Raw genomic sequence first — 14,100 nt, 5'->3', positions numbered from 1 at the left:
CTACCATCCTATCTCCTTGCTGCCATTTATGCACAGACTAGTGCAGGGAGTCAGGTGCCTGGTGCAGTTAAGCTAGTACACCATCCTATAAGGATCCCTGTTGATTCACTAAACCTAATTGTTGAATTGCTGGCAACGGTTTCAGAGTTTCTTTCTTGGGGGAACGGGAGTAGGAAGAAAAAACAAAGAAACACCTACCCTGGACTGTTAACCACAACTTCCAGACAAAAAAGAACCAACCGTAATGGTCTTCTGCTGGAAGCTCATAGATCCAGTCAAGTTCTAAAAAACCCTTTGTAGGTACTTCCATCTGCTTTGTATCTTCCTTTGCCCATGTTGTCTTTTTGGAAAGCAGATGGGCATTGCGCAGGCCAGGCGCAATGCTAAAATGGAGAGAGCAGGTATAATGGAGGGCAGGTATTCTGCTGAAGAGAGCTGTGTTCTGAGCTCAAAACTGTGAGTCTCCTGAGTTCTGATCCCAGCAATGACACTTATGCCCTTTGTGGCCTTGGGCAAGTTACTGAAAACTCCCTGCCTCAGTTTACCTATCTGTAATGGTGATGATACTCAGAGTGTTGTGAATATTAATGAATTAATGTTTATAAGGCATTTTAAATGTGAAAAGAGTTAAGAATTATTCTAATAAAAAGGGAAGGATAACCCTTGTAGGTGGAGGCAGGGAAACTAATTAAAATTGGAACATATACTTTCAAGTAATTAAAAGAACATACATACTGTAGGTCAGCAACATATTCTTTATTGTGCATTTCTGCTAAGTGCAGACTTAAAATGGCTGTGCTTACTTTTTAAGGCAGACTGTGAAAATTTACTATATGTCCTATGAAGAGCTACGCTGAATACAAGACGTATAATACTCACTCTCATAAGCAGTTTACTACTGGGTGACCTTCTCCTGTTTATTCTAAGGGAGTCCACATACTGACTAGTTAGTACAAAGAAGATATAAAATGAAATGCAAACTATGGCTCAGGAAATAGATGGCTATCCCCACCCTTAGCAGTTATTTGAAACACAGGCCCAGATAGTCTCCTCCTGTAACAAAGTCCACAGGAGGATTTTGGAAAATATCTGCGGGGACCCCCTTGGGGAGATTCTCTCTCCTCCCACTCACACATATACTGTTGGGGGAAGAAATTGCCCGCCCTTGGGGAGGGAAAGCTGCTGTCCTGCCCCCAAACACAGTGGGTCCATGTCCACTTTTGACCCAGCATGCCAGTCCCTGCTTCTTGAATGCATGACTCCAGTGGAGCCACACTGCCAGAGACTGAGCACAAATGTCCTGCCTGAGGGCTCTTAAAAAAAGATAATATAGCCCCCGGGTGGCCATATGGGACTGGAAATGGGGGATGACTTCTATGACTGGACTTATTACTAGCCTGCCCAGCACCTCACCTCATCCCACCCCACCCCTTCGCTCTCCAGCCCTTCCCTCAATACAGTCCCGAAATCATGGAGAGCCTTTTATATTATCTAGAGAAGAGGGGCACATGGTGCCATGGAGGCAATTGAACCCCTCTCCCACACAGGGGAAGGGAGAGAGTTCCATACAGCCGGTAATTTCTTTTTATGTATCTTCAGTGTTTACAAGGGATCTATCATAATCTGCAAGCAGTCTACAATAATGAAGTCAATGTCAAACTGAATATGTGAGTGGTATGATAAGTGACATAATACTGACAAACTGATGAATCTATTCATATTTTGTAAGATGTATGGTATAAGGTAAAATAACATAAGAACATTATAAAACCCTTAAATGTTAACGTACCCAGGACCGGAATTGACTGATCTCTAGGATTAAAACACAGATTAGGGTGTGCCATAGCTATTCTAGGTCATAGTGAAGTTTTGAATCTACATTTAAAAACAGAATAGACAAAGTTTTTATGCTGATGCTGAAAATCTAGGTGATAAGCTCTTACATTATACCCAAAATACCCAGTTCAGATCCAGACAGGTTGTCAGGTCAATTGAAATCTCCGCATTGTTGCTGTCATTCCTTTAGGGATTAGTAACACTAATTTCACGGCCCACTTTGTCCATGGTTGCTGGTGTTAACAGAGACCCCTATCAGAGGTTTTCTATTCTTTCCTATTGCTTCTAGTTTTACTCAGTCTTTCCTCCTCATTCACTACCCATTTCTTATCCTTGCCTGTTAGTTGTTTTGGAGAGATGCCATGGCTTCTCCACCTCTTCCCTTTCTCGCATTGCTGAATAAATTTACCTATCCATATTAACTATCAAGTCATGGTTTTGATTATTCCCAGGTTTCAGGTCTATTAGATCATACTCTTCCATGTTTGCTAACATCTGTCTGCTGTGCTTCATGTCCTGATATAAAGTTACTGAATTGCCTACCCATTCCTTGTTATTCCCTTCCTTGAGAGTACACTGAAGCACAGATTTTCAAAGGTATTTAGGCAGCTAGAAGTTAGGTGCCTAAATGTCTTTGAGGATCTGGGTCCAGGTCTCTGAGATTGACTGTTCTCACAATGCATTCAGATTCAGCCTGTAGCACGTTATTACTAGCGTAGGCCTTTCTCCATACCTGCATAAAAGGAAAAGCATGTTTATCTTTGCTATAAACTGGGATTGTAACCAAAGGCACAAATCCATGCTATGCAGACAAGAAATTTCAGAGTTTTGTTTCTGAATCAAGATTAGGTTCAATGAGCCAGGAGTCTTATGCTGCTTCTGTTACAAGAGAGATGATTATTTATTTCTTTATTTACATGAATAGAGAATACATAGCGGAAACTGTTTTGTCACACAAGATTTCAGAGTCTTTAACAAAAACAGTAGTGTCCTGCTTTGCATGAAACATTATCTACTGGAGAATGAAAGTAATACATAAATCAATATAAATCTATTGAAATATCATTTATATCAAAACAAAGCATTAATGAATGATATACAGGATGCTGATAACGTTCAGTTTACAGTTCAAAAATATCAATTCAACTATACTGTTACAAATGAAACAAAAAAACGGTTCCCTTACTCCATGTAAAGCTGCTGGTATTCATTCTTTAGGCAATTAATTATTCATTACTGAGACCTTCTGAATAATGCATGTGGTTTTCAAATGCTTTCATTACTTTCTGGCTTTCTTCCCTTTTTATGATTGTGTTCCTTAATATATTCAACTGTTTCACATTCAAATGGAGTTACATTTGTTTAATACATGGTCTCGTAGATTCTGTCTACGGAGAAAACAAATCTAAGCTCTGAAAGTCAAATACTAGCACCATTTCAGACAGCAGCCCTGGGCCCAGTCCAGCATCCAGAAAGACACTAAGCGTAACTGAACCCTTTGGCTTCAACAGGAATTAATGGTACTCAGCATATCAGTGGAAATGCTGAGCACCTTGATGAACTGAGACCCATATGAAATGTGCCTCACAAGAACTTGAAATAGCAAGCAAAAAAGTGATGACACTATTTCCATCTCATTTTAGATCTCGTATGAAAAGTCTTTTCTTGTCCTTGTCTGTTCTTCTTTGTGTCTCTCTTTTATTATGTCATGTAATCTGAACACTGAAGTGTTTTGGGATTTAGAGTTTTTCCTTCCTTTGATTTATTGGAATGCTTTTATATAGAAATTTACGAAAAGAAGCCTCTGTTACACTACAGAATCTCCAAGTGTAAAAGTACTAAGAACAACACAAATCTAATAATTATAATATTAAATTATCTAATCTACAGATTAGTAAAAAGAACCACTGTATAAGTTTAAATAAAAAATGCCTCTTTTCCCTTCCCATCCCACCTCAGCTTCATCCCTCCAGATGAAAGAATTATTTATTATGTGCAAGACACTCCAACTGGAAACTGGCAGTTTCTCCCTCTCTCTGTGTGTTATCCCTGCCTGAGGGGAAATGATGAAGGCCTTACATTTCTAGGGTAACTTTCATAAAATATATTTCAAAAATACTCTGAAACCTTTCATAAAATATGTATACAATAAGTTCAGTTTCACTTCCTCTCAGCAGCTTTAGTCAATCTAAAAGAATTCTGTTCTTTAATACTGGTTTTCTATAGTCCAGAGAGGGGCCTGTGGACCCATGGGATGAAAGAGTTTTAGGTCACATCTACACTACAAATTTTGGTCAACACGAGTTAGGTTGGTGTACAGCCGCTGAAGTATATATATCACTCAGCTGTGTGCATACTCAGCTGCTTGTGTTGACAGTGTGCACTAGGAGAGTTTGTTGATGGACATAGTGAAAAAAACCTCCAGGTTGCTGGTAGTATTCACAGAGCAGCTGCAGAAGGTGGAGCAGTGCTTCTGGGCCCAAGAATCAAGCACTGACTGGTGAGATCACATCATAATTCAAGTTTGGGATGAAGAGCAATGGCTGCAGAACTTTTGAATGAAAAGGTCACATGCATGGATCTGTGTGCTGAGTTTGCCCCAGCCCTCCCTCACAGCAACACCAGAATTCACAGAGGAGAAGCAAGTGGTGGTCATGCTCTATACGCTTCCAGTGCCAGATTGCTATCTGTCGGTGGGAAATTATTTTGGAGTTGGAAAATCCACAGTGGGGGCCTGTGATTGGGTGTCCATCCTACACAAGGCTTGCATAGGTAAAAGGAGCAAATAACCCTTTGACAGGCTGCACTGGGAGAAGAGTCAGGGCTGATAAGTTCTAATTGATGATGAACCCTAGCTGCACAGGGGCAAGCTGAGCTAGTATAAGACCAGGAATTAGAGGACAAGAACTCCGCAGTCATCCCTGAGAGAGGAGGAGGAGGAAGAAGTCTAGGGGGCAGGGGCATGGGCCCTACCAATAATTGGCAGGGGTACAGAGCTCCACCGGGGTTGGGGTGGGGAGAGCGAGTTCCTTCAGCCCTGGGACTGCAGTGAGGGTACAGAATGTGCCCCTCCAAAAGTGGTCACATTTTTATTCCTGCACAAACCCCTGCTAGGGGGAAAGTAAGCCCTGGGATCCTGTGTTGGACAGTTGGACTATACACTCTGGCAAGAGTCTGAGGCGCGTGAAACAGCCACAGGGAGCAAATATAGCTTTGATGGTAACCTAGAGGCGGACTGGAGCTAGCGAAGAAAGGGAGAAAGCAGCCCAGAGAAACAGCAACGGGGTCTGGGATTGCATAGACTGTGGCTGGTAGTCACAGCCTGTTCCCTAGGCTGGAACCTGGCATAGAGGGTGGTCCAGGATTCCCTTACCAAGCCACTGGAGAAGAGGAATAGTCTGGGCAGTGGAACGGAAGACAGCCTGAGACAGATCATCCAGTGGGACTTTGATACCCTGGAAGGGGAAGTCTACCAGAGGGCCAAGCCACAAAGAGAGAGCAATTGAATTCAGAGAGAGACAGGGTGAGCAACCAAAGGAGGAGGCATAGACTGGTCCAGAGCTAATCCCCAGATGTGGCCACAGAGAGGTGCCACAGTGGTGAGTAGTAAACCCTTTGACAGAGCCCTCCCTTGTCGTGAAAATGTGTAAGGCTATTAATGGTCTCCTGCTAAGCAAGACTGAGTTTCAGTAGTGTGCAAGAAATACCAGTGGATTTGCACCAATGGGGTTCCCAAGTTGTGATGGGGCAATAAACAAAACACATATCCCTATTTTGGCACCAGCCCAAATTGCTACATCAACAAAAAAGATACTTTTCCATGGTTATGCATGTGCTAGTGGATCACTGGGGTTGCTTCAAAAGGTGCATGATGCTTGCACCTTTAAGAACAGAGGGGCTGTTCAGAAAGCTGCATGCAGGGACATTAATTCCCAAACAGTAGATTACCAATAACGATGCAGAAATGCCAAATAGTGATTCACAGCCTACCTCTTGCTCCCCTAGGTCATGAAGCCATAGATTGGCTATCTGGACAGTGCCAAGGAACAATTCAACTTCCAGCTCAGTAGGTGCAGAATGACTGTGGAATGTGCTTCTGGTCGACTGAAGGGACACTGGTGGTATTTACTCACTAGCTTAGATCTCAGTGAGAAAAACATCCCAATGGTTATAGCTGGATGTTGTGTACTGCGTAATATATGTGAGGTAAAGAGCAAAAAGCTGCTGTTGGGGTGGAGGTACAAGGTGAAGTGGCTGTCCGCTAAAGATGAGCAGTCAGACACCTGGGCTAGTAGAAGAACCCAACATAGAGCTATGTGTTTGAAGCAGGCTTTAAAGGTTCATTTGCATTGTCTGCCACAGTAGCATTCTCTCTTGCTGGCTTGAGATAGTCTGTCTTGGATAATTTAAATAATGTATTTTGGGGGGGGTTTGCCTGCTGGTGTCTGTTGTGTTGTGCCTTCTGCAAATGATAAATACTGCTGGACCTGGGGCTTTGCTTGCTGCTATGAATTGTGTGGACCTTGCTGTAAGTTTATAAATATGGCTGGGTGTTTTCCTGACACTGAATACTGTGGTGCATGGTGTGTGTTTATAGATACCGGGGTGATGGGGCGGGGGATTGTTTTATGACTACTGCTGTGCATTCTGTAATATCTGTTGTGACCTAATAAAGATACTTTGATTTTTCCAAAAATACCGCTTTGAGGGCAAAAATTTGGTATAAAAAATCAAAGTGCAAACACATACAATGTTATACAAACTTCTAACATAACAGGATGAAACTTTTGAAATCCCTATTGAAAAAAGAAGTAAACATTTATGTCCATTTGTGTTAACAAAAAGGTGATTTAGTATAGTCCATTGTGGCTACACATACACCAATCTGGTTTTCACAGGTCAGCTAATGTGACACTTTGGTTTTCCTTGTCCACTGGCATGGAGTGGTAGGGTAAAGATTCATTCCATAATACCACGTGGTATGGCAAGGGCTGTAGGGAGCAGCGACCATGGAGTTCTCCAAGTAGTGCAAAGGACAAGCTTTGGACATGTTTTGGACAAAAGTTTTAAGATTCTACTGTATGACATTGCTGAGACATGCTCCAAGTTTAGAAAAGCAAGCACAGACCAGTTCCTCAGAGATAAAAGGCAAACTGACATGTCAGCCAGGTGTCAACAAAGTCAAATGGATTATCACCTCGTTAACCAGCTATTCTTTGGCAGGAAGAAAGGTGTGAGTAAGAAATGTACATCTTGTCAGATTTGCTGTCACCTGAACCCCAGCTGGAGATGATTCTCAACAAGGAGGAAAAGATATAAAAATGAAGAACAGAGACCCTAAATTTCCTCTCTTCCCTCATTTCTACTCACAGCATCAACAACGTTTGAAAGACTAAAGAAGGCTCATTGAACTGGGGTATTGGTCCTGGCTGAAAGAATCTAGCCAGACTGCTGTAAGCATATGGTGAGAGAAACCTTTTGCTTTAAATTCACTTAGCTTGTTAAGCGAGATATTAGTTTGTGTTTTACCTTTTCTTTCTTTGTAACCAATTCTGACATTTATGCCTCATTACTTCTAATCTCTTATAATCTATCTTTCCATAAAATACCAGGTTTACAATGGTGCCAGTGACACCATGGCACCTGGCCCGCTCCACTTGAGGCCCCAGGCCCCACCAGTTTTTCTCTTCCCCAGTCCCTGCCCCCTGCCCACTGGCTGCCCCTATTGGCTCACTGGCTGGCTGAGGGCTCCTTTCCACCCCCTGGCTGGATCCCAGTGCAGCTCCAGCTCCTGGCGGTTTCCGCTACCTGCCACTTGGGGGGGAGGGGGGCCACCTGCCTCTGACCTCAGAGCCAGGCTGCCTGGGACCAGTGGAGAAGCTGGGCCAGTCTCAGCCAGTGCTAGGGGTGGGGGGGCTTGGCTTGGCCCCTCCAGGTAGGGTAGAGTGACCATACTTCCTTACGGGATGGCCAGGGGCTCACCTGAGCCCCCCTTACCCTCCCGCCCACAGGGCTCGCCAGAGCCACTGCACCTAGGGCTGACTCCCTGCAGCTCCATGCCCTGTGATGCCTGCAGCTGGGGCTGAGAGTCGGAACTCCGAGCCAGGCACTGGGGCTGACCCGTCCTGCTCCCAAGCTCTGCGAACTGCTGTCCGGACTGGAGCTGACCCCTCCTCCCCAAGCTCTGTGTGCTGCAGCCAGGGGCTGTGGCTGACACTACCCCTCCCCAGCCGAGTTCTGTGTGCTGCAGCCAGGGGCTGACTCCCCCAGCTCCGTGCTGCCCATAGCAAGAAAACTGCAAGAAAACCAAATTCTCTCTCTTACCACTATCGTGAGGACATGGAATATGGGAATTAATGTAGAACTGCCCTTTGCTAAACACCACTTGCTCCCCTATGTGCTCTACCATGGAAACTTGTGTTCATATGATTTGCACAGAGTACACAGATTGCTGGTTGGTCATGACAGTTGATCACATATTGACCAGTTTGCAAAAAGCAACCACCATTGACATCTATACATCATGAGCTTGTAATGAATGTATGCCATGGGTAGTTTGGTTCTGTACGACAAAAGTTTTGTATGGAGGACCAGCAACATAAGGATATTTTGCCGTCCTGTAGGGGATCACAAAACATTTTACAAATATTCATTAACTGAACATCACAAAAATCTTTGTTGGGGAGATGACGGTTATCCTCACCTTACAGGTGCATACACTGAGTTTGAGTGACTTGCCCAAGATCGCAAAGCAAGTCAGTGTTTACTTTTGGGGTGAAAACCTGACTCAACTAATGTCAATGGAGTTTTGTCATTAACATCAACAAGGCCAGGATTTCAACCCAGGACTCCAACTCCACCATATTGTCTGATAGGCACCCCTAGTTCCCCTCAGATAAAATATTTATATTTAAAAGTACATTAAGAGGGATGTACTATAGGTAGATGAAGGTATATTTATAATTATGATTATAAAACCAGCACTTATTTACCTATACTATTAAAAAAAATTACACCTAAAAGAAATTTAAGATCTTTTCATAATTCCTTCTATTTTTTTATCGTTTACTTTTTGCATTTTTCAGCTTGGAGAATAAAATGAAGCGATTCATTTTCATGTCATGTGCATTTAATTACAAGTCATTTGCACTTTCATGTTAACAAGTCCTATTCCAATGCTATAGTGCATGTGTTACAAACACAGAGGATTGTATTTATTCTTAAAAACATCTACTGGAATTTTAAACAATTGAAACATTTCTATTTGTTTGATAAAAGCTTATTTTAAATCACTTATTGTGCAACAAATTTGACCTTAAGTGTCCCTCTAATTCAATTTGAAACCTTTTATTTTAGAATTTTATATTGATCCAGCAATAAACTATTAATACTTTGATCTATTTCATTAGTAGTCAAAAGCAGGCTTCAATAAATGTTCATTTTTGGATATGTTAGTGAGGTATTGCTTTAAAGGAATGTTGTCAAAGTCAACAGGCCCCAAATGTGATCTCTCCCCTTTCAAACGATAAAAAAGTAGCATTACCATAGTCTTAAAATCCATTTTCCACTATGGAAGAGGTCATCAGCCTGTACAAGACAGGCTACAAGTATCTTAAAACATGAATGTTTGTTTGAACTGCAACCAAACAAATCCTGAATTCCTAACACATGGTGCTCCCCAGTGTCTCTTGTTGTTGATTTTGGTTTTTTTGGGGGGAAGGGAGAACTGTGTTGTTAACCCTAACAGCATAGAAAGTGTAGTATACAACAACAAACAGATTACAACATAGTTACAAAAGAACATAGCTAAAGAAGGTTGCGGGAGGGAGTTTATTGTAGGGACCTAATAAGCATCTCAAGGAAGAGAGTAAAAATACCAGGAGAGTCTTTGCAGCACATAAAGAAGGAACCCAAAAGAAATTTAGAGCTTACAACATTATACTGCACAGAACAGAAGACTAAATAGCCTGGTGATGTGGTCAAAGAGAGAATGAACCAACAAGGATCTCTATCCTATGGGACAGGGAGAGCAAGTGCAGCTAAAACAGAAAACCTCCTGTCTTCCCCAACAGCTTTCCTTCTATGCATCAGCTTGGAAAGAAGAACACAATCCCTACCTCCGAGCCAGGACAAATGAGAAAGGGCCTCCTCCCACATAATAGCCTGGAGAGGAACCATAGAGACCACATGCACCTGTCCACCTCCCCCTAGAAACCTCTCTTTCCTGCTCTTGCTCCCGGTCCCCCTGAAGTAAGTGGCCAAACTTCAGCTGATTTTAATGAAAATACGAATGAACCACCAAGAGAAGAAAAGAGCCTTGCCCTTCCCATCAGCTAGTAAGAATAAGCAGAAAGAGAGGAAAACCTTTCATTTTCTGAAGGGGGAGCTAGTCTAGGAGAACATGCTGGAATGGGAAAATGAGTGCCAGAAATTGCTACTGTTTCCTTGAGCACTTATTGTAATTTAACGTCCGTCCAACCTATGAGCTGGCTAATCATCATCAGCACGCGACAGATGCGGTGATATATAGATGAAACAAGAAATAAACTAGAAAGTCAAGTTAAAATTTAAACTCCAAGGAGATAGGAAGCAAGGGCTGGAGAGAGGGGATCGGTTTTTGCCAAATGGACAGGGACAAACATCAGCAGAGAAAAGAGATTATAATGTTCCTAATACGTTAAAACAACAGCATACAAAAAAATGAAATTGAAACAAAAGGAGTATGATCTAATACTTTAAGTGGGGTTTTGGAAGCCAGACTTGCTTTGTAATCCTAGGGAAAGCATTTTAACCTCTCTATATCTCAGTTTTCATATCCATGAACTGGGAATAACACTATTACTTACCCCAAATGTCTGTGTAGTTTAACGAACATCTGTAAGGGGCTTTGAGACTTTCAGATGACAAATGCAAAGTAATCGTGTTTCTAAAATGTAAGTGTCCTTTTAAAGTACTGCCTTACTCGGTCCTAGCTCCAAGATGATGCAGCAAAGGCTCGTACCAGTCTCCAAACCTGCTGCTAGCTCTCATGGAGGATACCGGATATCTCTGCTGTTTTTTTCTCTAAAGAGGGGTGGTAGCAGGGAAATAGCTACATTATTTATTCGGCAGTCGCCACCTTTATTTAATACCATACGGCATCTTTAACGTGCATCGGCTCCCTCCACCCCACGATTCCTTTTCAGCCTACAGCCGACACAAGGAAGATACATGACGTACGCAGCCCTGCTTTGAAGAGAGTCTGGATAGGGTAGTTTGTTGCCTCATCACCTGATGCTGTGGGCAGGCGCTGTGGAGAGTTTGTAAGAACTACAAACCCCACCAAGCAGTGCGACGGGTAGTCAGGCTGGTGCAAGCTCTGTTACTTTTTGCATGCTTGGGAAGCAGGCTACTAGTAGCAGAGGGTTTGGGCGTGTGGTGGTTTGCAGTTGTGAGCTAAATGGCTTTCCCCGGGACAATGTATTAATGCAGAGATCTTTTTTGCTTTTATTTTAATTTTTTCTCCAACGCTAAACTATTGCAATGGTGGGATTTATTGATAATCTGGTGGCACTGCAAGATCAATTGTGCCTTGCAATTAAGTTCCAAGAATCTGGATGTGGGGGAGACTGCAGAGAACTGAGCATGCACTTGTAACTGTGCCTGTCCACCGGAATCTCTTGTCGTTGCACCTTTTATTTGTCTGTGTAGATTTTTAATATTTCCAATTTGTAAAAATAATATATTATTATTTGGAAGCGACTACCCGCCAGGAGCATGCATCGGTTTGCAGTGCTTGCCAAGCAAACTGCGGCAAGCCCGGGCTGTAAAGGGCCACCCTGCAGGAATGGAAGGAGAGACGTGGCTTTGCGGTGTATTGCCTCGCTGGTGAAGGGAAAACAGCACCAGCAGCGCTTTACGCAGCGCACTTGTCCGGGGAGAGAAAGACTGGTGCGTTGGAACAGCGCTGCCAAGGCCTCTGCGGTGAAAATCAACGAGAAGACGAGCCGGGAGAAAATCCTGACGCTGGAGTCCATGAACCCCCAGGTGAAAGCGGTGGAGTACGCCGTGAGGGGCCCCATTGTCCTGAAAGCTGGCGAGATCGAGAAGGAGCTGCGGAAGGTGAGGCGCGTGGCGCGGCTGGGATGAGCGCTCGCGCTGGTTCCCGGACCACTTCCCTCCAGTCCTGGGTGCCCGGCAGAGGGCGATGGGCCAGGTGTTGCTCTCTATCTGCCGGGGGCCGTGCTGGGCCAGCCCCTGGCCCCTCCTCCGATGCCGCAGCTCCTGATTGGGGCTGGGGGAACCCTGGAAGGAAGGCACGTTCCTGCACGTTGATAACCAGCGGCAGAATTAGCAAAAGAAAACGTGGTAAATATCAGACACAGCCTTGGAACATCTCAGCGCTTTCTCAAGCCCCCTACTTCCCCCACGCTTGCTTCTCCTAACATTTTAGGAAATGGCTTTGTAACCACTTCTAGATAAGGCATTGACAGGGTGAAAATGCGGTGCGGTGAAGTTCTATATAAATGGACGGGCAGGTTAAAAATTAATACTTAAAACAATTTTCTTACCTTTGTTAGACTCTTACATTAGAACTTAACTAATTTTCGCCCCATACCACGTTTTGTTTGAAGTTGAGTGAGGGTGCTGCTGAATGAAAGCATGTTTTTGTTATCACCCATTTTTGTTAATGGATTTTGTGGGAAATGTCTTGTCATTTTATGTAACTTCACAATACCTAGAGTAATATAGCCCTCATCCTGATTGGTGACATGGATGCTAGGGCAGAAGAAATAAATAATATCAATACTTCCCCCCCCCCTCACTCCCCCCAAAAATACTCAGTTAACTGTCCTTGTTCTTTTAAAATCTTAATCTAATGTAGTGTAGCACTATATGTACAAGAAGTGTTGTTATAGTTACAAAACTAGCCAGGCCTCTTTGGAGGTGGAAGAGGAAAAAGACAATAAACAAATGCTCTCTCCAGTAACATTTGTTACTGTCTCCGGCATAATTGAACAGGTCAGCTGACATATACACTGTGAAAGTAGTATTATTTTTCTTTTTCTGCCTTGGCCCTCTAACTCTCTTTGGTGTAATCCAGTGCCCCTTTGTGTTTACACAAAAAGGTGAGTGATTAGTTTTCCCTATACAGTGGATGCATTTAAAATATTCACTCTGATTTTAGAGCTACTATATGTTTAAGTGGTGTTCCCAGTTTTAAATATCGGGAATATCTCTGAAACATGTATTATCACTAGAACTGAAAAGATCTTAATCACATCCACTATACCCATCGTAGTTTTGAATACTTCAGGTCCCTGCTATTCCCTTCTTCTTTTTTCAAGCTGAAGTCATTAAGGCTATGTCTACACTACAGCTTATGTCAGATTAATTTGTCACTGTGGGGTGTGAGTAAACCAACTCCGTGAGCAACATAAGTTACACCAACATAAGTGTTGATGTGGACAGCGCTGTGTTGGTGGGAGAGTTTCAGCTACTGCTGCTCTCAAGGGTTGAACTAGTTAAGCCAACCGGAGAGCTCTCTCCTGTGGGCTTAGAACAGTGGTTCCCAAATTGGGGGTTCTCGGGGAGGGAAAAATTCCCTAATGGCGGACAGAGCTGTCCCTAGGGACCCTGGGCAGCACAGGGCCAGCAGCCCGGAGCCCCTGGACTTCCAAGAGCTAAGCAGATCAAAGCAAGCATATCTCTCACACTGAGGAGATTTGAAATTCAAGACTCCTTATAAGAAATCGAAAGGGAGGTGGATATTTTTTGCTGTTTTTAAAATTAAATAGGCAGCTAGTATTGTTTTTTAAAATTATTATGAAGAACAAGTTAAGCTTTGTTGTAATGTGCGTTCTTTGCTTGGACTTCTCAAGACCTGAATGCTTGTGTAAGAGGAATACTTGTGTAGGATTTCTCTGCCTCTTATGCAGTTTGCTCCCTCTGTGCTATCCCTCCCATGCATTACATTCCAAAACATTTCTTGGGGATTGGCCTCTAAAACTTGCTTGCAGGATTCTCACCCTCACTCTGTCATACAATGGAACTCTGTGCGATCTCTGGTTTTAGGAACAAAATATAAACACTTCCAGCATATTTGGTGAGTGTATGTTTCTTTTGCTAACTAGTGTTGTCCCCTACCTTGATTATGGTTGGAAAAAGCCTTTTTATGTAACCTGGAAAACAAATGAATATATTTTCCCAGTTCTTCCATCCTTCTCTCTGTAAGCATATGCGTCCATGATACACAAACTACCTGAGAGTTCCTTGTTAACATAG

The 14,100-nt window shown here is 43.1% G+C and overlaps 2 protein-coding genes across 5 annotated transcripts in view; one reads left to right on the top strand and one right to left on the bottom strand.

The window, feature by feature from the left end:
• Positions 1 to 11,044, bottom strand: part of C12H16orf87 (chromosome 12 C16orf87 homolog) — a 30,678-nt gene extending 19,634 nt beyond the window's left edge. Inside the window, exon 1 of the mRNA XM_073307734.1 lies at positions 10,683 to 11,044. The gene's annotated coding sequence lies outside the window, so the exon portion shown is untranslated. The remainder of the gene's footprint in view (positions 1 to 10,682) is intronic.
• The window catches only part of GPT2 (glutamic--pyruvic transaminase 2), a 57,278-nt gene continuing 43,631 nt past the window's right edge, over positions 454 to 14,100 (top strand). The window contains exons 1-5 of one of the 4 annotated variants that reach the window (XM_073307728.1): positions 454 to 1,667; positions 3,796 to 3,924; positions 5,842 to 5,902; positions 7,060 to 7,300; positions 11,575 to 11,937. In XM_073307728.1, the coding sequence (XP_073163829.1) occupies positions 7,298 to 7,300; positions 11,575 to 11,937 (366 nt within the window). In that variant the 5' untranslated portion in view covers positions 454 to 1,667; positions 3,796 to 3,924; positions 5,842 to 5,902; positions 7,060 to 7,297. The other 3 variants (XM_073307727.1, XM_073307729.1, XM_073307730.1) reach the window with 3 other exon arrangements.

Source organism: Lepidochelys kempii, chromosome 12 (assembly GCF_965140265.1).
Source record: "Lepidochelys kempii isolate rLepKem1 chromosome 12, rLepKem1.hap2, whole genome shotgun sequence".
Taxonomy (NCBI): domain Eukaryota; kingdom Metazoa; phylum Chordata; order Testudines; family Cheloniidae; genus Lepidochelys; species Lepidochelys kempii.
Note: the sequence above shows the minus strand (reverse complement) of the source record. Positions and strands in the feature narration are given on the sequence as shown.